The sequence below is a fragment of the Melanerpes formicivorus genome, unplaced genomic scaffold, assembly GCF_026170545.1.
Source record: "Melanerpes formicivorus ecotype bairdi unplaced genomic scaffold, bMelFor1.0.p_v2 SCAF_9, whole genome shotgun sequence".
NCBI classification, from domain to species: Eukaryota; Metazoa; Chordata; class Aves; order Piciformes; family Picidae; genus Melanerpes; species Melanerpes formicivorus.
In genome coordinates, this window is record NW_027142361.1 from 15,225,310 (window position 1) to 15,249,845 (window position 24,536).

The window sequence follows — 24,536 nt, forward strand, 5'->3', positions numbered from 1 at the left end:
GCTTGGTGTCATCAGCAAACTTGCTGAGGGTGCACTCAATGCCACAGTCCATGTCCCCCACAAAGATGTTGAATAAGACAGGTCCCAGGACTGATCCCTGAGGGACTCCGCTTGTCACTGGCCTCCACTGGGACATGGACCCATTGACAGCCACTCTTTGGGTGCAGCCATCAAGCCAGTTCCTTATCCATCTAGTGGCCCACCCATCAAACCCATGTGTCACCAGTTTGGTGACCAGGATGTGGTGCGGGACAGTGTCGAAGGCTTTGCTCAGGTCCAGGTAAATGACATCAGTTGCTCGCCCCTCATCTATTAATTGTGACTGGTCCCAGTATTGATCCCTGAGGGACTCCACTTGTCACTGGCCTCCACTGGGACATGGACCCATTGACAGCCACTCTTTGGGTGTGGCCATCAAGCCAGTTCTTTATCCACTGAATGGTTCATCCATGGAACCCATCTTGCACCAGCTTGGAGACCAGGATGTGATGCTCAGGTCCAGGTAAACAAAATCTGTTACTCGCCCCTCATCTATTAATGTTGTGACCTGTTCACAGAAGGCCACCAGGTTGGTCAGGCAGGATTTGCCCTTGGTGAAGCCATGCTGATTGTACCAAATCACCTCTTCATTATTCTTCTGCCTCAGTAATGCCTCCAGGAGGATCTGCTCCATGATCTTACCGGGCACAGAGGTGAGACTGACTGGCCTGTAGTTCCCTGGGTCATCCCTCTTTCCCTTCTTGAAAATGGGAGTTATGTTTCCCCTTTTCCAGTCAGTGAGGACCTTCCCAGACTGCCATGACTTTTGGAATATGATGCAGAGTGACCTAGCAACCTCATCTGCCAGTTCCCTCAGCACCCGTGGGTGTATTCAGTCTGGTCCCATGGACTTGAACACTTTCAGGTACTTCAGATGGTCACAAACCTGACCTTCACACACCATGGGCAGTTCCTTCTTCCAGTCCTTGCCATTATCTTCCATTGTTCTGGGAGTGCAGCTGGAGCCCTTGCCAGTGAAGACTGAGGTAAAGAAATCACTGAGAACCTCAGTCTTCTGCATGTCACTTGTCACCGCCTCACCTGTTTCCTTTCTGAGAGGGCCCACACCTTCCGTAGTGTCACACCTAGTCTTTATTTTGCCATTAATATACCTATAGAAATTTTTACTGTTCCACTTGATCTGTGCTCTGATGAATATGCTGCCAGAATACTGTATTTCAAAATTAATAATACCTTTACCCAAGCCTGAAAAGAAGCCCCATTCTGCCTGGCCTTAAAAACTTCCGGGGATGAGGCTTCCACCACCTCCCTGGGCAACCTGTGCCAGTGTCTCACCACCCCCATGGTGAAGAACTTTTTCCTAATATCCAATCTGAATCTATCCACTTCTAGTTTTGCTCCATTCCCCCTAGTCTTATCACTACCTGACACCCTAAAAAGTCTCTCACCAGCTTTCTTGTAGGCCCCCTTAAGACACCGGAAGGCCACAATAAAGTCACCTCAGAGCCTTCTCTTCTCCAGACTGAACAACCTCAACTCTCTCAGTCTGTCTCCATAGGAGAGGTGGCCCTACTCTGGACACATTCCAGCACATCTATATCTTTCTTGTAATGGGAGCTCCAGAACTGGACACAGTACTCCAGGTGGGGTCTCACCAGAACAGAGCAGAGGGGGAGAATCACCTCCCTCGACCTTCTGGCTATGCTTCTCTTGGTGCAACCCAGGATACAATTTGCTTTCTGGGCTGCAAGTGCACACTGATGGCTCATATTGAGCTTCTCATCCACCAGTACCCACAAATCCTTTTCTTCAGGGCTGTTCTCAAGCCAGTCACTGCCCAGCCTATATCAATGCTTGGGATTGCCCTGACCCAGATGCAGAACCTTGCACTTGGTCTTGTTGAACTTCATGAGGTTGGCTTAGGCCCACCTCTCCAACCTGTCAAGGTCCCTCTGGATGGTATCCCTTCCCTCCAGCATGTCAGTCACACCACACAACTTGGTGTAATCACTGAACTTGCTGAGGGTGCACTCAATGCCACTGTCCATGTTGCCAACAAACCTGTTAAAAAAAACTGGTCCCAGTACTGATCCTTGGGGGACTCCACTTGTCACTGGCATCCTCTTGGATCCATTGACTGCCACTCTTTGGGTGCAGCCATCAAGCTAGTTCTTTATCCATCGAGTGGTCCACCCATCAAACCTATATTTTACCAGCTTGGAGATCAAGATGTCATGCTGGACAGCATTGAAGGCTTTGCTCAGGTCCAGGTATACTACATCAGTTGCTCGTCCCTCATCTATTGATGCTGAGACCTTTTCAAAGAGGGCCATCAGGTCTGTCAGGAATGATTCGCCCTTGGTGAAGCCATGTTGATCATAACAAATCACCTCTTTGTTATTCTTCTGCCTCAGCAGTGCCTCCAGGAGGATCTGCTCCATGATCTTACCGGGCACAGAGGTGAGACCAACTGGCCTATAGTTCCCTGGGTCATCCCTCTTTCCCTTCTTGAAAATGGGAATTATGTTTCCCCTTTTCCAGTCAGTGAGGACCTCCCCGGACTGCCATGATTTTTGGAATATGATGGACAGTGGCCGAGCAACATCATCTGCCAGTTCCCTCAGCATCTGTGGGCATATCCCATCGGGTCCCATGGACTTGAACACTTTCAGGTACTTCAGATGATCACGAACGTGATCATGGCTCACCATGGGCAGTTCCTTCTTCCAGGCCCTGCCATTATCTTCCATTATTCTGGGAGTGTGGCTGGAGTCCTTGCCACAGAAGACTGAGGTAAAGAAGTCATTGAGAACCTCAACCTTCTCCATGTCACTTGTCACCAGCTCACCTGTTTCTTTTCTGAGAGGGCCCATATCTTCCCTAGTCTTCTTTTTACCATCAATATACCTATAGAAATTTTTACTGTTCCACTTGATCTCCCTGGCTAGATTTAATTCTGGCTGAGCTTTAGCTTTTCCAACCAGGTCTCTTGCTGCTCAGGCAGATTCCTTATATGCCCCCATTCCAGCTGTCCTCTCTTCCACTCTTTACTGTAGAGTTTCTTTTTGTGTACCAGCATGTCCAGGAGCTCCTTGCTCATCCAGGCAGGTCTCCGAGCACTCTTCCCTGCTTTCTTCCTTGTGGGTATACTTTGCTCCCGGGCACAGAGAAGGTGATCCTTGAATACTGACCAGCTGTCCTGGGCCCCTCTTCCCTCTAGGGCATTGTCCAACAGTACTTTGGCCAGCAGATCCCTGAAGTGATCAAAGTCTTCATGCTTAAAGTCCAGGGTTGCAAGCTTGGGATACGTCCTCCTAGTTGCCCTCAGGATCTTAAATTCTATTGCTTCATGGTCACTGCAGCCAAGGTTATCCCTGAGTCTCACATTGGTCACCAGCCTTTCCTTATTGGTGAGAAGAAGGTCCAGCATAGCACCTTTTCTTGTTGGTTCCTCTACCAATTGGAGGAAGAAGTTGTCATCTATGCATTCCAGGATGTGGTGGTTGAAGTTTCCCATTCACATTAACTAAGCTTGACTAACTATTTTAGAAGCAAATGGAAGCCATATTTACAAGCAAAAACTACACCCTATAATGGAATGTAATGAATATGTACAAAATATACAGTATTTACAATATATTACAGATTTTTAAAATTAGAAAATAACACAGAAACCCCCTTGTACCCCCTCTGGTTCCCAGAGAGCCGGGAAGCTGCTCCACTGCCCCTCCCCCCCAACCTCCTCCCATTTCTCTTTAGTAAAATTAAAGAATGTTAGGAAAAAAAACCTGTTAGTGTTCTTATCTTTTCTCAAGGGCAGCCAGAAGCAATTATCATCTCCTCAGCAGAACAGCCCTCTTCTCTTCTAAAGATCTCAGCACAGCACGGAGCTAGCCGGTGCTGATGCAGTTGCCTCGCAGCTCACAGTCTGATCTGGTAGATCAATGTGACCCACTTGCTCTGCATAGCATCAGGTGAGTGATGTGTGGAGGGAGTCTTTAAATATTCAGTTCAAGACTGGGAGTTCTGCCACAGGAGGAGCTGTGCTTCAGTACTAATTACTTCTGAGGGAGCTCAAACTCCTTCATACACTTCTGGTATCTCTTTTTCAGTGAGAGTGTATCAGGCCTCCAATCTTCTATATGCTTGATTCCAAAACCCTAGGGGGTCAACCTCAAGTCTCCTGTGGTTCCTTTTGCCAGAGGTTCCAAGTAGGACCACTTTCCACAGCTGCAGTATAGAGCACATTTTCTACATCTTTGCCTTTCCAGACTGGCCCAAGCACCACTGCATGAACAATCTTCTGTTTTATTTGTTCATAGGCCTGTTGTTGTTTGGGGCCCCATTTTAAAGTGTTCTTCTTCTGAATCACTTCATAGAGAGGGCTCACAATCTGACTGTAGCGTGGAATATGCATTCCCTGGAAACCCACAACACGTTTGAAAACTTGTGTCTCCTTTTTACTAGTTGAGGGAAACATGGCTGTTATTTTGTTAATCACATCTATCAGGATCAGGCAATGCCTATCTTGCCATGTAATTCCTAAAAAATTTATTTCTTGTGCAGGTCCCTTGGCCTTGCCTCTTTTGATGGCAAAACCAGCTTTCAGAAGGTGAATTTTTTCTCCCTTTCTCAAACACTTCTTCCACTGTATTACTCCATCCAACGATGACATCAATGTATTGCTAATTGCTCCAGAAGGAGATCCACTCTTTTCTAGTACAGACTGAATCAATCCATGGCAAATCATGTTTCCACCCCTGGGGCAATTGATTCTAGGTGTACTGGATGCCCCTCCAGGTGAAAGAAAGCTGTCGCCTGCACTCCACTGACAAAGGAATAGAGAAAAATGCATTGGTAGTATTAGTTGTGGCATCTTCAGGAAAGCATCATCTGCTTGACTCTGAAAGGGGAACAGGGGGGTCTCAGTTAGTGCAGTATTGCAGTCAGCGCACTGACATATTATCAGTGGGGACCTTTTGTTCCTTGACCCCCAGTAGCCCCATAATAAAAGGGTCCTCTGATAAACCAGGCAAGGTAGACAGCTGTTTTACTTCCTCTGTCTCCACCACCATTACACCAAATGCTCCCTGGTACTCTCTTAGGTCCTTGAAATACCTTCTCTTGACATAATCCACACCAAGAATGCATGTGGCATTCTGGTGGGTTGAAAATTCCCCTCAACATTAAATTGCCAGACCAGCTCAGTTGGAAGCAAATGAAGCTGTATTTTCAAGCAAAACTACAATCTAAAATGGAACGCCATGAATATGTACAAAATATACAATATTTACAATATTTACAGGTATTTGTGATTGATAAACAATACAAGAACCCCCCTGGACAAACCAGGGGAGTTAGTAACAGCTTCTTCCTCCCTGATCCCTATCCTCGTGTACACAACAGAGGAGAGAAAGGGCAGAGAGCTGTTTTGTTAGTACTTAGCCTAAAGAAAGCAAGGAAACCAAGGTCAGCAGAGCCAGCAGAAGCACTCGCCAGAGCAAGGAAGCCAAAAAATGAGAAAGTTAGTTATATACAACCCCACTTTGTTGATAGTCTGTCAAATTTATCATTCTTTTCCTTTTTACATCCAATGGTGATATATTTACATTCTATTACCCTCATCCAGGTCATTGATGAATAGTAGTGGTCCCAGTGCTGACCCCTGAGGGACTCCACTAGACACAGGCCTCCAATTAGACTCTGTCCCATTGACCACAACCCTCTGACTTCTTTCCTTCAACCATTTCACAATCCACCTCATTACCTGATCATCCAGACCACACTTCCTATGTATAGCTGGGAGGATGCTGTAGGAGACACTGTCAAATGCTTTACTGAAATCAAGATAACCCACATCCACTGCTCTGCCATCATCTGTCCACTTGTTTATGTCCTCATAAAAGGCTATCAGCTTGGTTAAATGGTACTTCCCTTTGGTAAAACCATGTTGACTGCTCCTAATGACCCTTATACTTGATATGCCTAGAGACAGGGATGGAGGTGAGGATGACCAGGTCCTCCTTCTTGCCCTTTTTGAAGACTGGAGTGACATTTTCTTTCCTCCAGTCCTCACGCACCTCTCTTGTTCCTCAAGACTTAACAAAGATGATGGAGAGTGGCCTAGCAATGACTTCTGACAGTTCCCTCAGCACCCACAGATGCATTCCATCAGGACCTATGGATTTATGGATGTCCAGACTGCTGTCCTGACCCAGTCCTCCGCAACCAAGGCAAACTCCTTTATCCTGACTTTCTCTGGGGCTCCTGAGGACAGTCTCCAGCAGTATAGACAGAGACAAAGAAGGCATTCAGTAGCTCAGAAACTGAAAGCAGCAACCAGTTGTAGCAGTTTGGGCTGGGTGCCCTCTGCAGTGTTCATATGAGGGGTGCTTCCTGTGTCCAGAAGTCCAGCCCAGTGGGTGGACACAGGAAGCCAGGTATTTCATACCATAATACCCTGCGCAATAACTTGGTGTCACTTGTCACCAGCTCACCTGTTTCTTTTCTGAGGGGGCCCATATCTTCCCTAGTCTTCTTTTTACCATCAATATACCTATAGAAATTTTTACTGTTCCACTTGATCTCCCTGGCTAGATTTAATTCTGGCTGAGCTTTAGCTTTTCCAACCAGGTCTCTTGCTGCTCAGGCAGATTCCTTATATGCCCCCATTCCAGCTGTCCTCTCTTCCACTCTTTACTGTAGAGTTTCTTTTTGTGTACCAGCATGTCCAGGAGCTCCTTGCTCATCCAGGCAGGTCTCCGAGCACTCTTCCCTGCTTTCTTCCTTGTGGGTATACTTTGCTCCCGGGCACAGAGAAGGTGATCCTTGAATACTGACCAGCTGTCCTGGGCCCCTCTTCCCTCTAGGGCATTGTCCAACAGTACTTTGGCCAGCAGATCCCTGAAGTGATCAAAGTCTTCATGCTTAAAGTCCAGGGTTGCAAGCTTGGGATACGTCCTCCTAGTTGCCCTCAGGATCTTAAATTCTATTGCTTCATGGTCACTGCAGCCAAGGTTATCCCTGAGTCTCACATTGGTCACCAGCCTTTCCTTATTGGTGAGAAGAAGGTCCAGCATAGCACCTTTTCTTGTTGGTTCCTCTACCAATTGGAGGAAGAAGTTGTCATCTATGCATTCCAGGAACATCCTGGATTGCTAGTGGCTTGCTGTGTTGTCCCTCCAGTAGATGTCAGGGTGGTTGAAATCCCCCACAAGGCTTGTGAATGTGAAACCACTTCTATTTGCCTATGGAGGGCCTCATCTGCTTGGTTCTGCTGGTCATATGGCCTGTAGCAGACCTCTACAGTAACATCTCCTTCCCCTGTCTTCCCTTTAATCTTCACCCATATCACGGTATCACGAAAGTTGGAAGAGACCTCAAAGATCATCGAGTCCAACCTGTCACCACAGACCTCATGACTAGACCATGGCACCAAGTGCTGTGTCCAATCCCCTCCTGAACACCTCCAGGGACGGTGACTCCACCACCTCCTTGAGTAGCCCATTCCAGTGACGAATGACTCTCTCCATGAAGAACTTTCTCCTCACCTCAAGCCTAAACTTCCCCTGGTGCAGCTTGAGACTGTGTCTCATATGCTCCTAACCAGCTCATCATCCTTCCCCAAGTGGAGCTCCACCAATTCCAGCTGGTCAATTATGTAGAGGGCAATACCTCCTCCCCTCTTACCCTGCCTGTCCTTCCTAAAGAGCTTGTGAGCTTGTACCTGTCCATCCGTACATTCCAGTTTTGCAAATCATCCCACCAAGTTTCAGTGATAGCCACTATGTCATAGCATCCTAGCAGTGCAGTGACCCTTAATTCATCCTGTTTGTTGCCCAAGCTGTGTGCATTAGCATAGAGGCACTTCAGCTGAGCCCTCTTGTGCAAATCCCCCTTGATTCCTTTGGGGTGTCCCTGTCTTGCCTCAGGGCAACAAGTTGAGAGCCCAGACTAGCACTCCATCCCTCTGCCTCTGGTGAGCTGCTCCACTGTTTGTCAAAGGCCAGCATGAGATTAATAACCCCTCCCCCCTTCAAATCTAGTTTAAAGTCCTGTTAATGAGCCCTGCCAACTCCTGCCCCAGAATCCTTTTCCCACTCTAGGACAGGTCCATCCCATTGGTTGCTCGCAACTCTGGTGCCCTGTAAAATGAGACGTGATTGTAAAATCCAAACCCCTGTTGATGACACCACTCCCAGAGCCATGAACTGACCTGTTGGCTTTTCCTATATATTGCTTCATCTATTGCTGATGTCAGAGGGATGGAGGAGAACATGCCTTGAGCTCCTGATTGCTTTACCAGTTGCCCCAAGGCCCTGAAGTCTCTTTTAATTGATTGTGAGCTTCTCATTGCTGCATCATCACTACCCACCTGAAAGACCAGAAGTGTCACTTGTTTCAGGGCACATAGTGTCACACAGAAACCTATAGTACACTAGTAAGAACACAGAACTGCTGAAGCACTACTTATACTGGACAGAAGAGACAGATTATTTTAGAGTCAGATGATTTCTCTGCACAGTTTTCACTAGGTTTCACGAGTATCGGTGTCCAGCTCTTAGGGTCTTTAGAAAAAAAAGTCCACAAGCTTACTCACTTACTTCTTATTCACAGAGACAACAGCTGGTGTGAAGTTGTGTTCCCCATGTAATTTTAGAACTTGCTACAAGTTTGAGGAAATGAAGTGTCAAACTCCTGTCTCCAAGCTATACAGCAACCAACTGTAACATTAGTGATTCGAGGTGATACTCAAGACTGCTTTTGGTATCCACAAAGTAATTCTTCCCTCCTTGTAAAGGATTTCAGACCACCATCATTTTCATCCTTTTAAAGATTAGATTTTAAAAGATCTTGGGTAGATAAAAACTTGAAAACAAACAGATAATTCTTTCACTGCAGGCCAACTGCAAGGACTTTTTTCCCCCTAATGACACAGCACGTATGTTTTTTTAATCTATTATTGCTTATATTCCTTGAAAAGCCTGTGTTTTCCATTACTTCCAGAAAAAAAAAAAAAAAAAGCAAGCAGAGGAACAAATCTAGTAGAAATTTAACTCAAAACCTAAGGGCAGTTCATAATCTGATATATCACAGTTGGATAAGACAAAATGCAGGACTGTACAAAGAAGATATCTCATATGCTTAGCTCAAAGGTGTACAACTATGAACAAGAGCTGAAACACTGAAAAAAATCACCAAAACTGGTCTAAAAATACCAGATTTGAGAGAAATCTGCAGAGTAATAATCTGAGATTTAGAATTTTTAGCATGAAGATCCAATTGATCGATTTGCCACATAAATGAAGAGGAACTACAACTCATGATCTATACAACACTCTCATTAAATGAACCTAAAACCATAGGATGTTTTAGAAGCAACATTTGCCTCCAGACCTCCACATCTCCCCAGCAATCCCAATTCTAATCTGCTGCATGTTTACCATAGTCGCTGTGTTTTGAGATGATTCTTCTTCTGTACAAACTGTTGACACAGTCAAGGAAGGTAGCCTGGATGAAGAGGATAACTTTGATGTCTCCATGTCACTGTCCTCATTTACAGCAGAATGACCAACCATATGGTGTCCATTCAGTTCACCAGATTTACTCTGAGAACAGGTCTGCATAGAGCTGAGAAAACTGCCATTGTGGAGACAGGTAGTGCTGTGAAAAGTGTTTGTGAATGTTGATGATTTTTGATCACTCTCATCAGAGTCAAGTTTAGGAAAGGACAGGGATTTGATATTGCTCACTGAAGTGATAGGGGACAGGGACACTTTGGAAGACAAGGACATCTTTTCACAGTTTCCCAACTGTGGTAAAGTGATAAAGCCATTGGGTTTATGAAGGGGTTTGAAGTCCAATGTGCCCCTTTCTATGGATGCCAGAACTTTCTCATCTTGTAACACAGACTCATATCCTCCTTTGGGCAAAGTGTTATCTAACAGCTGGGCAACAACTGGCTCAGTAGTACCAACATGAATTTCAAGAATATTTTTTAATTCCTCCTTATCATTGATAGTTTTTAATTCCAGTTTGTCAAATGGGTCTTCTTCACATTCAAAATCAGCTGGGTTGAAGTCTGCTTTTGGACAAGGTGGACTGAGAACCTTTTGCTTCAGAGAGCTGCTGTTGGCTGGCGTAGGAGTAAGAATATTATTGTGCTGCAGGCTAGCAAGGATGGGGTTAATGGGAGGAGGCATGGCCTCAGGGAAAGATCCTTCTGAGAATCTCATTTTGTTGCTGACACCTGGAGCTGCTTTTGAGTTCAATAGTGCTGCTTCTGCCTTGCATTCAGCTTCTCTCTGGGCAGCTTCAATTTTTTTGATATCTTCAGCCCACTCGATTGTTTTTTTTTCCAATGAGAAGTCATACTGACCAGGGTGGAGAGGAGAGAAAAAAAAAGATAAATTATAAGGATCATATCCACTAGTTCTAACAGCAACATAAGTAACATAGAATAAAAGTTACATGAATTTCTATGGAGAGACATCAATTTTTCCCAGCATCTCTTGCATGCTAAAGACTGGCAAAAATAAAAGATGCCAGAAGTAGTTTGTTTTGCCTCTAGCAGCAAAACCTGTCTACTATCCTGGATTAGAATATAATATTTTGCCTCCTTGCTACATTTAGTTTTGCTTTAGAGGTACTGATCATCCCAAGATCAGTTTCACAGTCCTCCCACCCTCTCCCCCCAGAGACAATGTATGTATCAAGGGAAGTCTAATGTGTTACTAGACGGACAATCTGGCACCACTGATCTACCTCCTGTCCACAAATCATTCAAGACTACAGCAGAGTATTTTTGCATCTAAAGAACAATACAGTATTACTCAGTTATGCCTAAAAGATTCCAAAGGGAATTGTCGAGGGTTCGGGGGAAGGCCAGGCCTTCTCTCCCCCTGTAAAGTGAAGGGAAAGAAAATTGAAAGAGGAAAAAAAAAACACAGCCGGATTAGCAAAGGATTGTGTGCTGTATTTACAAAGCAGTTTAGGAAGATGCAGGAGAATATATACACAATTTACAGTATTTACAATATATACAGAAATATACAACAAAGTAACACAGAAATGAGATTCCCTTCCCCCGTCTGGAGGAAGGGTTTCCCCCTGTACCCCCTTCTCTCCCCCTTTTCCCCAGAGAGGGTTAGAAAGAGAGAAAAAAGAGCAATTGTTAATTAAAAGCAGTTATGTGTTAGTAGAGGCCTTATCTGCTCCAAGGTCAGTCTGGCCGAAAGCCCAGAAGCTGCAAGCTGCGAAAGGAGAAAGTGCAAGACTGAAACTAGTCCCACTGGGAATCAAAACCTAAGGCAGTGCTTCTGCTTCTCCACCAATGAAATTAGTTTAGACCTGTCTTGTTTATAAAACATTCGGCCATGGTGTCCCTTTGTTAAAGGCACCACCTCAAACGGTCACAGGAATTGATATTAGAGTTTTACATCCAGTAGTTAAAGAGGTATTGGTATTCTTACTACAGCGCCAATGGCTCACTATCCAATGAGGATATACTGGCTATACCAATGATGACAACTACCTGCAGCAGCAGATATTGCTGCAGTTACTGGCATGACAGGAGCCCACAAGCTATTCTCATTTAACATCATCTCCTTCAGAGCCAGGTTAGAACAGGAAGACATTTGTAAACTACTCACCACCAGTTTACTGGTCACTCTAGTATCCTGGTTGAAAGGACAAAATTCTAAACAAATTAAATCTACTTAAAACTTTAATATCTTATGAAGAATGAACAGCCTTAAATGCTCTTGAAATAACCACAAAATGTTCAGAGAACACAGTTGTGTGGACGAGAATTCAACAACAAAGCCCTGGGGACACATAGATGGGTTTTGTCTTCCTCATTCTGACCAGAAGGGTTACCCTTTCTTTTGGTAAGCTGCAATCTTGGTGTTACCAAGTGTATTTTGTCCCAGGCAATTACACATGTAATTACAATTGTATTTTCTTAAAGCTGTATAGTGATGTATGCAGTTCAGATCCTATCACCAGCAATCTTAAAGGAACTGTATATATGTTGCAAGTGTAAGTAAACCATGTTAGTTGTATATCTGCTGAAATGCAACCAGACCTACAGCAAAACTGGTCTGTTAGTGTGTCTGGTGTCAGACCTATAGCAAGCCACCCTAATTGGCATCCCTATGTGAGAAACTGGTTATAATATTTGACTTTCGCAAGGGGAATTACTGGGGACCATGGGGTTCGATCGTTGGGCTGACTGGTTGGTTATGGTCTGTATTGTGTGGGGTATTGGGAGAGAAAGGTGAGGCACCAACAGGTCTAAAGACTGGCCAGGTCAAAAGTGCAGGTTTTGCCTCAGTCCTGATGGAGAGGGGTGGGAGCGTGTTGGGGAATATATGAATATGTACGTTTTAATATGTTAATATGTATGTTTGCTGTCTATATAAGTTCAACTCGTGTTGTTAGGGTGCGCCTCTAGCAAACTCGCTATGCGCCCAGCATTGTGTTGCCTTTATTTTATAATAAACTGGTTATAAATTTCAGCAGTGAGTTCGTTTCTCACAATTTGGTGACCCGTACGTGATTACCCTGTCTGCAATGACTTTCGGGGCCCTTCAGAAGGGGGGGTGCCCCCGCCGATTTCAGCGGCCCAGAAGGAGGACCCTGGAAACCTCTCAGAACACGGGTAGATCCAGCCAACGTTATAAGATAAAGGCAAGGGAAGGAGCTCCCAATTGTTGCGGCTGCCTGTAATTCTAGTGCACAAAGACCCGGGCAAGAAAAGGACTGTAAGTATTGTCCGGTTGGGTGGGTATTGAGGTCAGTGAGAGTGTGTGCGTGCGTGAGACGTGGGCTGGACAGTCTGGATCCACAAAGCGAGTGCAGAGTCCTTCTAACTGCATTTCCAATATCCCGTGAGGGACTTGGCCAGTGAAGGGACGAAGCGGTCGGTGATGGAAAGTGTGGACCTCAGGAAATGGGGCAAAGGTCAGGTGTAGAGCAGCCCCGGGAAACATGGGAGCAACGAGGGTACCCAGGGATATACCCCCAGATAGTCCTCTGGGGTCGCATATTGGAGGCACGACACGCAGGATAAGGATAAGGCAAAAAGGATAATGGAGGAAGGGCCTAGAGAGAAAAGTAGATTGTGGGAAGGTTGGGCATTTGAAACGAGAGTGCCCAAGGAGAAGAGAGATCTTAAGGTTTTTTTTTCAGCTTAGTTGGATCGGCTCCGGGCAGGCCTGGAGCTGGGGCCATTAGGGTAGGGGCTGTGCGTAGAGCAGCCAGAGCTGCCAGGCCAGTGTCAGTGTTTGCTCCAGCACCTGTGGTAGTGTGGCGGGTGGAGCAGGAGCTGTTGCAAGGAGAGCTACAGAGGCTGAGCCGTGCCCACGAGGGACTGGTAAAGGATCAGGCCCAGGAGGTGGCCAGGCTCAGGTCGGAGAAGGAGGGTTACTCGTGTTACCAAGGTTCCTAGAGGGGGTGTGGAGAGCGAGTTTTAGGGGCAAAAGGGGAAAGGTTTAAAGTCTCGGTAGCTAAGGATGTTAAATTGGAGACTGAAGCTACAACTGGGCTACTGAAGAATTGGTGGGTGTGCGTGTCAATCAGGATGCATAGGATCCAGGCTGTTCGGTGAGTTTTGCCTGGGTAGGGGTCCTGGCTATGGAGTCGCAGAATTTCACTGTGGGTGGGGATTCCAGGATTCTGGGTGGTAGTCAGGTGGTCTTCACAGCCCTGGAGAATTTGGGCTGTGAAGGGGCAGCATTGTTTGTACCGTCTAGGGGCTGTGGAGACTGGTTGTCTGTAGGGATCGGGCGACCAGCGCTGCATCCCAGTTTTTGGTGTTCCGGTGGTGAGGGGCACGGTTTTGGGGTTTTGGTATCCTGCAGTCCGGTTTCTGGAGGGGTCTAGGCCGTGGGGGCCTGCGTCGCGGTGGTGGTTGCGGGTTTGACGTCCTGGTTTCCGGTGTTCCGGTGGTGGGGGACCTGGGTTCAGGAGGTTTTCGTATCCTGCGGTCGGTTCCTTAGGGGGCTTGAACTGTGGGGGCCCGTGGCGTGGTCATGCTCGCAGGTTTGACGTCCCGGTTTCTAGGGGGGGACCTCGGTTTGAGGGACCTGCTTCGGGAAGTTTTTTTTTCAGTGGTTTCAGGCTTCCGCAGGAGGGCAGGGACCTGGACTACGGCAGGTGAGGTTTTTTTGCGGTTTGACTTTGCAAGTGGGGGAAGTCCCTCCCATTCCCATCTCAGAGAGCGCGTTAGGGATCATATTACAGTATTGGGATGATGAGTTGAGAAAAGGAAAATCAAAGAAAAAAATGGTTTATTTTTTGATGATTGGATTTGACAAGCTTTGAACCATCATGTGAATTCTAAAAAGTGTTTTAGTAGGGAAGAAGCTGAATATGCTGCTGTTTGGATTAGGGCTTCACGCCCTACCCCTGTTCCCATATTTATATTAACAACTGAGAATAAGGACAAAGACAAGGAAAAGGCAGACAGGCTGGCATGAGAATATGGGAGGTAAAATCAGAGGGGGGGGGGCACCAAGAAATCAGAAGTGGCCTAATCAAGATCCTCAATGGGACCATCAACAGCTTCAAGGGAGACAGAACACAGGAGGTAATATGAGGAATTGAAGAAGCTGTGTCCAGAAATTTTGATAAAGCCTCTAGTGAGCATCAGAGGAAGCCTCCTGTGGAGTGGATGGTAAGATTAAAGAGAAGTTTGCAGATGTATTATGGAATAGATCCCAATTCTGCAGCTGGGGTGATACTTCTCAGGATGCAGTTTGTGGCAAAACCATGGGCAGATATTAGAAATTGGAAAAGATCAAGGATTGACAAGACAGAGGTTTAGAGGAATTACTACGTGAAGCTCAGAAGGTGTTTGTAAGGAGGGATGAAGAGAAACAGAAGGCAAAAGCTAGAATGTTGGTAACTGCTGTAAGGGTACTGGTGATTATGGATAGAGAGGAAAAAAAAAAAAAGGGTAAAATTCATATATGATAAATTAGCCCTCAACAGTAATATTAAATGGAGTCCAGAAGATGATGAGTGATTGGATAAATAAAAAGAATGTTGATTGATGCCCTGTTTTAAATTTGCCTGACATGGACAAATCATTTGATCTTTTTGTACATCTATATGGGGTGTTGACCCAGGACTGGACTGGAAGTAAAAATCCTGTAGGGCATTGTTCCAAGTTATTAGATTCTGTGAGTAGGTGAGGGCCAATTTGCTTATCAGCGGCCTTTATTAGTAGAGGAGGCCCAGAAAGCAACTTTTTATTTTGTTCTGGTCTCAGATCCTACCTTTGGGATTCCTGATATATATAAAATTAAAGCTGGGGGTAAAGTGTTAATAACAACTTGGAAAGGACAGTCACTAATTTCCCCCGGGAAGGATCTTTTCTTGGTTTTGTTAACAACAGATCCAGCTGTCTGTAATGCAAAACAAGGGTGGACACATGCTTTGTGAGTAAAAGGACCACTTCAGGAACACCTCGGTCTGAAGGCTCTGGAACTAGCGAGACAAACCCACCTTTTGAAACATCTGACATTGTGTGACATCGAATCTGCATTGCAAGAAAATATCAAGGATTTCATTCTGTGTATAAAACATCCTGGGACTTGATGTCATTGGGGATGGGTAAAGCGTAAATGTTGTAAGAAATGGTATTTGTTATAATCGAGGAGTATTTTATCCTGACTGAACTGGAAGGAGTCTAATCAAAATCTAAGACCATGTCCCCGGGTATGGATAAATTCTCCTCCAACATTAGTAATGGTAAACAGGTTGAATTAGTACTTAGGCCTACTAAAACTTAGAAAAGTGATGGTAAATTTCTCTGCTAAAATATAATGATGTGCTGAGAGTGTGCGTGGTTATAAATGTATGCTGTTGTAGTTATGTAATTAGGTTTCCTGTGGGTTCAAAAACTTTAACTTCTTGATTATCAAATGTAAATTGGCTTGTTGGAACAATTGTAACATTGATCTATGTGGTTATAATTTGAAGTGATTAGGAGAGAGGATTCATCTATGTTCTGTGTGTTAAAGTACCAAAAACTGTGTTCGGCTAGTGGGACCACAGAGACTGCAATACAGACAGCCAACAAAGGACTGGTGGATCCATCCACTGAATGGACTGTGGTACCCCAAATGGAGGACATAAAGATGGTCATGAGATGAGTTCCAGTATCAGAATAGGAGTGGTAATGGTCCTTGCCTGAAAACATCACAAACTAGAAACAGGTTGGGGTTCGAAATTGGTACAACCTCCCTGGACAAGGGAAGGGACATGGTCCGAGCAGAGCATTGGTGGGGATTGAAGAAGGCAAGACCAGGTAGACCTCTCTAATTGCCACAAAGAAGATCTAGAACCAAGGCTATGGGCAGCAACCCCATAGGCCATGTGAGTGGAGTTGCAAGTCAAACCGGACTCCTAATTCCCAGGATTAACCACTCGGAGGGAGAAAGTTGTCACCCAGACATTGGTATATATAGCATAGTGTCACCGGCTGAGGCTGTCCCCTTAAGAAAGGGAATATGGTGGACGGAAGTTGGTAAACGGAAGGAATTATCTAAACTCATTTCATTGGAAAATTGGGAGGAAGCACCTTCTGAACTGGGAGTGCAGGGGGACTATCCTGGGCACTCCGGCACTCTATCTTCAGTCTTGCTTCCGCCTCTTCTTTGGGCAGCAGCTCTCCCTGTGCTGGGCTTTCTGCCAAGACTTCGGCCTTGAAGCCGATAAGATACCAGGCCTGTATTAACTGCTTCCAATTAACACAAAACTGCTTTTAACTTCTTTCTTTCTCTTTCTCCCTCTTTTCCGAACTACTCTGGGGAAAGGGGGGGGAGAGAGGGGAGAGCGGAGGTGGGGAACCCCTCGGCAAGGGGGGTTACTCTCATTTCTGTGTTACTTTATTGTATATCTTTGTATATATTGTAGATATTGTAAATTTGTAAATATTCCCCTGCATACCCTACATTGCTTTGTAAATATAAAGCTCCACTGCTTTGCTAATTCAGCTTGTGAGGTTTTATTTCCTTTCCCTTCAATTTTTTTTCTTCCCCTTCACCTTACAAGGGGAAAGGAAGGAGGCTTCTTGGCCTTACCCTTCCAACCCACCACATTTTTTTTTATTGGCGTACCCAACGGGCGGCAGATAATTAGTTTAATTTATTACTTGATTGATTTAGTGTTTTCTACCTGAATTAGCAAACATGAAGGTGTTGTGGTTCGTGGAGCGATTATTCTTTTCAATTTTTGGGGCTCTGGTTTACAGATATTGTTTGGGTTTGATTTTGGATCACCTGGGTAAATATTTGGTGCGGACAATTTATATGTGGGTTATGTATAGAGTTAAACTATGGTATGGAAAATGTATTAATTTCTTATGGCCAGTGAGATACAGGAATGTTACCTCCACCACTCTCCCAATTGAGATAAAGGGTTTTAGGATTCTGCCTGAGGAGAGAGTAACTTTAGGTGATGCCTGGGATCCAAAGGTGATTTATTTCATGTGTATAATTCTGCTGCTGGTGATAATTATCGTGTATCTCCTGATTTCTTTACGGCGAGAGAGAAAGATGTCCAGAGCTTGTTTTGTTATTAAAACTAGATCAAAAAGAAAACGCCGTGGCTCTGGATCAGTCCCAGAGTCATCTAGTGACGAGGAATGTGCAGAATCTGTGTCAGCTAAAAAGAAGGCTAAAAAGTTAATTGGTAAAGCAGCTCTAAATGACTTTGCTGATTCTAGCAAGCAGCCAAGGGCATCAGCTGGTATCAACCTGGCGCCTGCCCCTTCTCCTCCTTCTTCTCCTCCTTCTTCTTCTCTGTCGGCCATTAATGGAGCAACGTCACTTCCGCCCAATCCCTCGGTGGGACCGGAAGTCACTGCCCCAGCAGCTGATTTATCTCAGGACCTGTCAGCTTCCATTAAGGTGGCTGTAAATTCAAACACAGCTCCAGTTAAGGTGGCTCCTTTAAAGACTAGAAGTGGAAAGGCCCAAGATGGAGAAGAAGAGGTGGAGACTGATCCTGGTGAGGGGCCCTCTACTCTAAAAGATCCTGCTCAGGAGGAAGAGAAGGTTTGTTTTAAAGATCTAGCTAACCTAGTGAGATCAAAGCAGGATAGAGATGAAGCTAGGAAAGCAGCTGGCAAAGGTGGTTCTCAGCTTAAAGAGATCCTTAGGAGAATGACAGCAGGATTATATGGACAAAGAATTCAGGGAGACGAAGATGAAGATGATATTTCAGAATGTTCTTCTCCCCACGAGGAATTGCGTTATGTCGGTAAATATTTCACCAGGGCAGATAAGGAGCCAGTTCTAGCTTGGCTTAGTAGGTGTTAAGATACAGGTGCTCCAGCTCTAACAGTTGGAGACAAGTCAGCAGCTCAGTTACGAACTCACTCGAGGGATAAAGGAATAGATAGGCATCTAGGCAGAGCTCTCGGTAAGGTTAATCTGTGGATACGCCTTTTAATGGCGGTTGCCTTAAGATACCCTTCCCGAGATGATCTTCCATGGAATCCTAAACCCTGGACTACCATAGATGAGGGAATTAAGCGCTTGAGAGAATTTGCTGCTAGAGAGATACTCTATGGTGAACATGAAACTCTGAATCCTGATGACATTCCTGTGGGTATTGGTCTTGCTAAAAAGATCATCAAACTTGCTCCTTCTAATTATGCAAACATTCTGGCAAGCAGAATTGTGTCAAGAAATTATGGTGGAGCTTCTCCCACGGTTGGCCAATTCAGTGATCAAATGAGACAATTGGAGGATAGCATGACACGTGTTTCTTTGGTTTCGGCCATTAAAACTATGTCTGGTGATATACAGAATTGCATAAGAGAGTTAAAAGAGGAATTTAGAAATTCCATATCCCAATTGGCACAAAGGGATAGTTTCAATTCTTCCTCCAGGTGGATACAAGTCTCATCTTTGAGGAATACACGTCCTCCAAGGAGGTCATTCCAAAACAGGACATTCCAAAACAGGTCATTCCAAAACAGACCACCAAGGCAATCACGTAGAACTATTTAGATAACTCTGCGTGATCGGTTTGGTGAGAACATGAACTGCTGGGATGGCCAACCAACTTCTAATCTTTTCAAGAGACTGAGGGAATTGCAAAGTGGCAGAACCCGAGGTAGCAATACCAGAAGGGCAGCTGTTACTTCCACAGTTCCCCAGAACAGCTCTAGTAGCTTCAACAGTGACTCCAGTTATAACATGCAAAGTTATAACCCTGCAAACTATGTGCAATGCACATGTGCGCATGTTCCCCATAACTAGGGGTGCCCTGCCTCCCGCCAGGGGGAGGAGAGGGATAACAGAGATAATAGAATCTATTGGGATGTGTACATCCAGTGGCCTGGCACTTCACAATTTCGGAAGTACAGGGCCTTGGTTGACACAGGAGCTCAGTGCACCATAATACCATCAAATTATCAGGGATCAGAGTCTATAACTATTCTGGGAGTCACTGGTGGATCTCAAGAGTTAAGTAAGGTAGAGGTTAATATAAGTTTAAATGGTAAACAATGGAGGAAGCATACAGTTGTGACCGGACCTGACGCACCTTGTATTTTGGGAATTGATTTTCTGAGAGAAGGGCGTTTCAAAGACCCTAGAGGTTACAAATGGGCTTTTGGAGTAGCTTCTATAGAAATTGATGGACAAAAACTGAAGCTGTCTGTTAGACCTGAACTTTCTGATGAATCTGCAGTTGTGGGACAACATAAGATACAGAACATTAAATTGCCGGTTGCTTCTCAGACTGTGCATCACAGACAATACAGAACCAACCTTGACTCTTTGTTGCCCATTCAGAATCTGATTCGTCAGTTGGAGAGTCAGAAAGTCGTCAGCAAAACTCATTCACCTTTCAACAGTCCAGTGTGGCCTGTGCAAAAGCAGAATGGAGACTGGCGTCTGACAGTAGACTACGGAGCCCTAAATGAAGTGACACCACCTATGAGTGCAGCAGTACCAGACATGATGGAGCTACAGTATGAGCTGGAATCCAAAGAGGCCAAATGGTATGCTACCATAGACATTGCTAATGCATTTTTCTCTATTCCCATAGCAGAGGAATGCAGGCCTCAGTTTGCTTTCACCTGGAGAGGAATCCAGTACACCTTCAACAGACTGCCAATGGGCTGGATCCACAGCTCAAGCATCTGTCATGCAGTGATCCACGATGCTCTGGAGAAAGGTGGTGATCCAGAACACATCCAGTTCATCGATGATATCATCGTCTGGGGTAGAACTGCTGAAGAAGTCTTCGAGAAAGGTAACAAAATCATTGACATTCTTCTGGATGCAGGTTTTGCCATCAAACGAGACAAGGTGAAAGGACCTACCACAGAGATTCAGTTTCTGGGAGTACGGTGGCAGGATAGACGCTGACACATTCCAGTGGATGTGGTAAATAGAGTCTCTACCATGGCAAATTTCACAAACAAGCAAGAGACCCTACGTTTCTGGGGGATAGTGGGATTTTGGAGACTACACATTCCTGGATACAGTCAGATTGTGAAACCTCTGTATGATGTGACTCAAAAGAGAAACCATTTCCACTGGGGACCTGAACAACAAGCAGCCTTTGACCAGATAAAGCAAGAGGTAGTTCAAGCAGTGGGCCTGCGACCTGTCCGAGATGGTCCAGACATTAAGAACATTTTGTACACGGCTGCAAGTGACAATGGTCCAACCTGGTGCTTGTGGCAAAAAGCTCCAGGTGAGACACGTGGACGACCTCTTGGTTTCTGGAGTCGAGGTTACAGAGGTTCAGAGGCTAATTATACTCCAACAGAGAAAGAAATCTTAGCTGCCTATGAAGGAGTAAAGGCATCTTCTGAAGTAATTGGAACTGAATCACAACTTCTCTTAGCTCCCAGATTACCAGTTTTGAATTGGATGTTCAAAGGCAAAGGATCCACACCACATCATGCCACAGACTCAACGTGGTCTAAGTGGATGGCTCTGATAACACAGAGAGCTCGAATGGGAAATCTTGAATGACCTGGTCTAGTGGAGGTGATCTCAAGTTGGCCTGAAGGCATCAACTGTGCCAAACCTCCAGAGGAGAAAGTAACTCGTGCTGAGGAAGCTCCTCCTTATAATGACCTTTCTGATGATGAAAAGAAATATGCTTTGTTCACAGACGGTTCCTGTCGTCTTGTTGGAAACAAGCGAAGGTGGAAGTCTGCAGTGTGGAGTCCAACACGCCGAGTTGCAGAGGCGAAGGATGGAGAAGGAGAATCCAGTCAGTTCTCAGAGGTAAAAGCTGTCCAGCTAGCTCTCGACGTGGCTGAACGTGAGAGATGGCCAAAGCTTTATCTCTACACCGACTCATGGATGGTAGCCAATGCTCTATGGGGTTGGCTAAAGAACTGGAAGAAGAGTGGTTGGCAGAGAATAGAAAAACCCATTTGGGCAGCAGCTCTCCCTGTGCTGGGCTTTCTGCCAAGGCTCCGGCCTTCAAACTGACAAACCTGATAAGGCCTGTATTAACTGCTTCCAATTAACACAAAACTGCTTTTAACTTCTTTCTTTCTCTTTCTCCCTCTTTTCCGAACTACTCTGGGGAAAGGGGGGGGAGAGAGGGGAGAGCGGAGGTGGGGAACCCCTCGGCAAGGGAGGTTACTCTCATTTCTGTGTTCCTCTGTTGTATATCTTTGTATATATTGCAAATATTGTAAATTTGTATATATTCCCCTGCATATCCTTCATTGCTTTGTAAATATAAAGCTCCACTGCTTTGCTAATTCAGCTTGTGAGTTTTTTTTCCCTTCCCTTCAATTTTTTTTCTTTCCCTTTACCTTACAAGGGGGGAGGGAGGAGGCTTCTTGGCCTTACCCTTCCAACCCACATCACATAGCCACTCACTGTGTATGGTGCCTATTAAAGTAAAAGAGGAAATATTTTCAGGCAAGAAACATCAGTTGTTATCCCATTCCCTTTACTGCGAAGTTTAAATTGGAATCCTTTTGCTTGTTGTAGAATTGTTGCCAAGTTAGGTTATTATGGCTCAAGCCAAATGTAGTAGAAAGAAGGGGAGGGATTGTGAGAAACTGGTTATAATATTTGGCTTTCGCAAGGGGAATTACTGGGGACCATTGGGTTCGATTGTTGGGCTGGATCGTTGGGCTGACTGGTTGGTTATGGTCTGTATTGTGTGGGGTATTGGGAGAGAAAGGTGAGGCACCAACAGGTCTAAAGACTGGCCAGGTCAAAAGTGCAGGTTTTGCCTCAGTCCTGATGGAGAGGGGTGGGAGCATGTTGGGGAATATATGAATATGTACATTTTAATATATTAATATGTATGTTTGCCGTCTATATAAGTTCAACTTGTGTTGCTAGGGTGCGCCACTAGCAATGTCGCTATGCGCCCAGCGCTGTGTTGCCTTTATTTTATAATAAACTGGTTATAAATTTCAGCAGTGAGTTCGTTTCTCTCACCTATTAAGAGATAAGCCCAGCTGCACTTAGCCCCTCTGATCTCTGATAACTGGCTAGAGAACAAGGGAATTCATCTCTTATTAAATTTACCTGCCTGCATCAGCAGGATCAGGGAAGTCATTCTGCCCCTGTACTCAGCACTGGTTAGGCCACACCTTGAGTACTGTGTCCAGTTCTGGGCCCCTCTGATGCACTGAATTTAGGGAGTAGAACCTCAAGCAATGCTCAGCTGATAGAAGGAAATCTTTTAGCCCTTGTAGGCCACAGACCTCGGGAAAAACTGCAACTGTGTAGGGAGAAAAAGCCTTTAGTTGATTACCAACGGCCATTGTGACTCAGGAAGCCACACAACGACCTGAGAATAAGAGCTGGTAAACATTGTGCGACCGTTTGAGGCTGTGCGAAGAGATAAACTGTTTTCCATTTTTTCTCATTTCCAGATTTTCTTGGACTTTTGAATCATCTACATCTGAGTATAGCCGGAATGGACTATGAACTTTACTTACAAACTGTAAATATTGTTTTGGATTGGATGGACAGTATGAACAGCCAATGAAATTGTTTAGAAGGGGTGGACTGTGACCGTTTGAGGCTGTGCCTTTAAGAAAAAGACAGTGCTGGGACACTATGGCTGAATGTTTTGGAATGTTAACGAAAACAACCAGATATTCTAAACTAATTTCATTGGTGGATTGGTAAAAATTCAGTTTTAAGCTTAGGTGCAGCTGGGACATTCCTCAGTTCGCTCCATTCCTTTCTCCTTTCAAGCTCGTCCGCTTCTGGGCTCCCTGCCACACTGACCTTGGACAGTTAAGGCCTACTAACATATTCTGCTTTATTAACAATTGCTCTTTTTCTCTCTTTCTAACCCTCTTTGGGGAAAAAGGGGAGAGAAGGGGGTACAGGGGGGGAACCCTCCTCCAGAGAAAGAGGGAATTTCATTCCTGTATTATTGTTTTTTCAGTTTTTTTTACCTTGTTGTATATTTCTGTGTATATATAGTAAATACTGTAAATTGTGTACATATCCTGCATTCCCTAAAAATTGCTTGTAAATATAGCATTTCCCTTTTGCTCCTCCAGTTGCCTAGCTGTGGTTTCTTTCTTCACCTTTGTGGGGGGGGGGAGAAGGCTGAGCCTTTCTCTTAAACCCACCACACATTGCAAGAGAGTCTTTTGTCTTCTCTCTGGACTTAGATAAGAGATGCTTGATCGTTTGCCTTTTGTCTAACACCTGCCTGGGCCTTGCCCAGCAATGTGTGTTCCCTGGCATTTTCTCGGCAGCCAATCATGAGTCTGTAACTGTTGGACGGACACATCTAATTACCAATGACGAGTTGCTTTTGATTATGTTAGCCTATATAAAGAAAAGACGTTGTACAATAAAGTAGACACTTTGCTTGCATCAAGCTTTGTATCCATCTCTCAGTTGTGGTAAAATGGTGACCCCGATGTGATGGAGGTGATGAATCGCTAAGATGCGACCTGCCGAGACGTCCCACGGAACATTGAATGAGCTGCTGAAAAGGAAGCAGGAAGAGCCGGCCGTCCAGAGCAATCCATAGTTTCATAGTTTCATAGTTTCATTCAGGGTTGGAAGGGACCACACGGATCATCTAGTTCCAACCCCCCTGCCATGGGCAGGGACACCCCACACTAGACCAGGCTGGACAGAGCCTCATCCAGCCTGCTCTTAAACACCTCCAGGGACGGGGCCTCGACCACCTCCCTGGACAACCCATTCCAGTGCTTCACCACTCTCATGGTGAAGAACCTCCTCCTCACATCCAGCCTGAATCTCCCCACCTCCAGCTTCATTCCATTCCCCCTAGTCCTGTCACTACCTGAGATCCTGAGAAGTCCTTCCCCAGCCTTCCTGTAGGCCCCCTTCAGATATTGGAAGGCCACAATTAGGTCACCTCGGAGCCTTCTCTTCTCCAGACTGAACAGCCCCAACTCCTTCAGTCTGTCCTCATAGGAGAGGTGCTCCAGTCCTCTGATCATCCTTGTGGCCCTTCTCTGGACACGTTCCAGCACCTCCACATCCCTCTTGTAATAGGGGCTCCAGAACTGGACACAGTACTCCAGG

General features: G+C 45.3%; 1 protein-coding gene across 4 annotated transcripts in view; it reads right to left on the reverse strand.

Moving 5' to 3' along the window:
- The window catches only part of UBAP1 (ubiquitin associated protein 1), a 125,482-nt gene that overhangs the window by 12,219 nt on the left and 88,727 nt on the right, over nt 1-24,536 (reverse strand). For 3 of the 4 annotated variants that reach the window (XM_068143137.1, XM_068143138.1, XM_068143141.1), the window contains 2 exons: nt 9,444-10,373; nt 8,216-8,374 (listed from right to left, as the gene is read on the reverse strand). In XM_068143137.1, coding sequence (XP_067999238.1) covers nt 8,216-8,374; nt 9,444-10,373 — 1,089 coding nt within the window. The remainder of the gene's footprint in view (nt 1-8,215; nt 8,375-9,443; nt 10,374-24,536) is intronic. The other variant, XM_068143139.1, reaches the window with a different exon arrangement.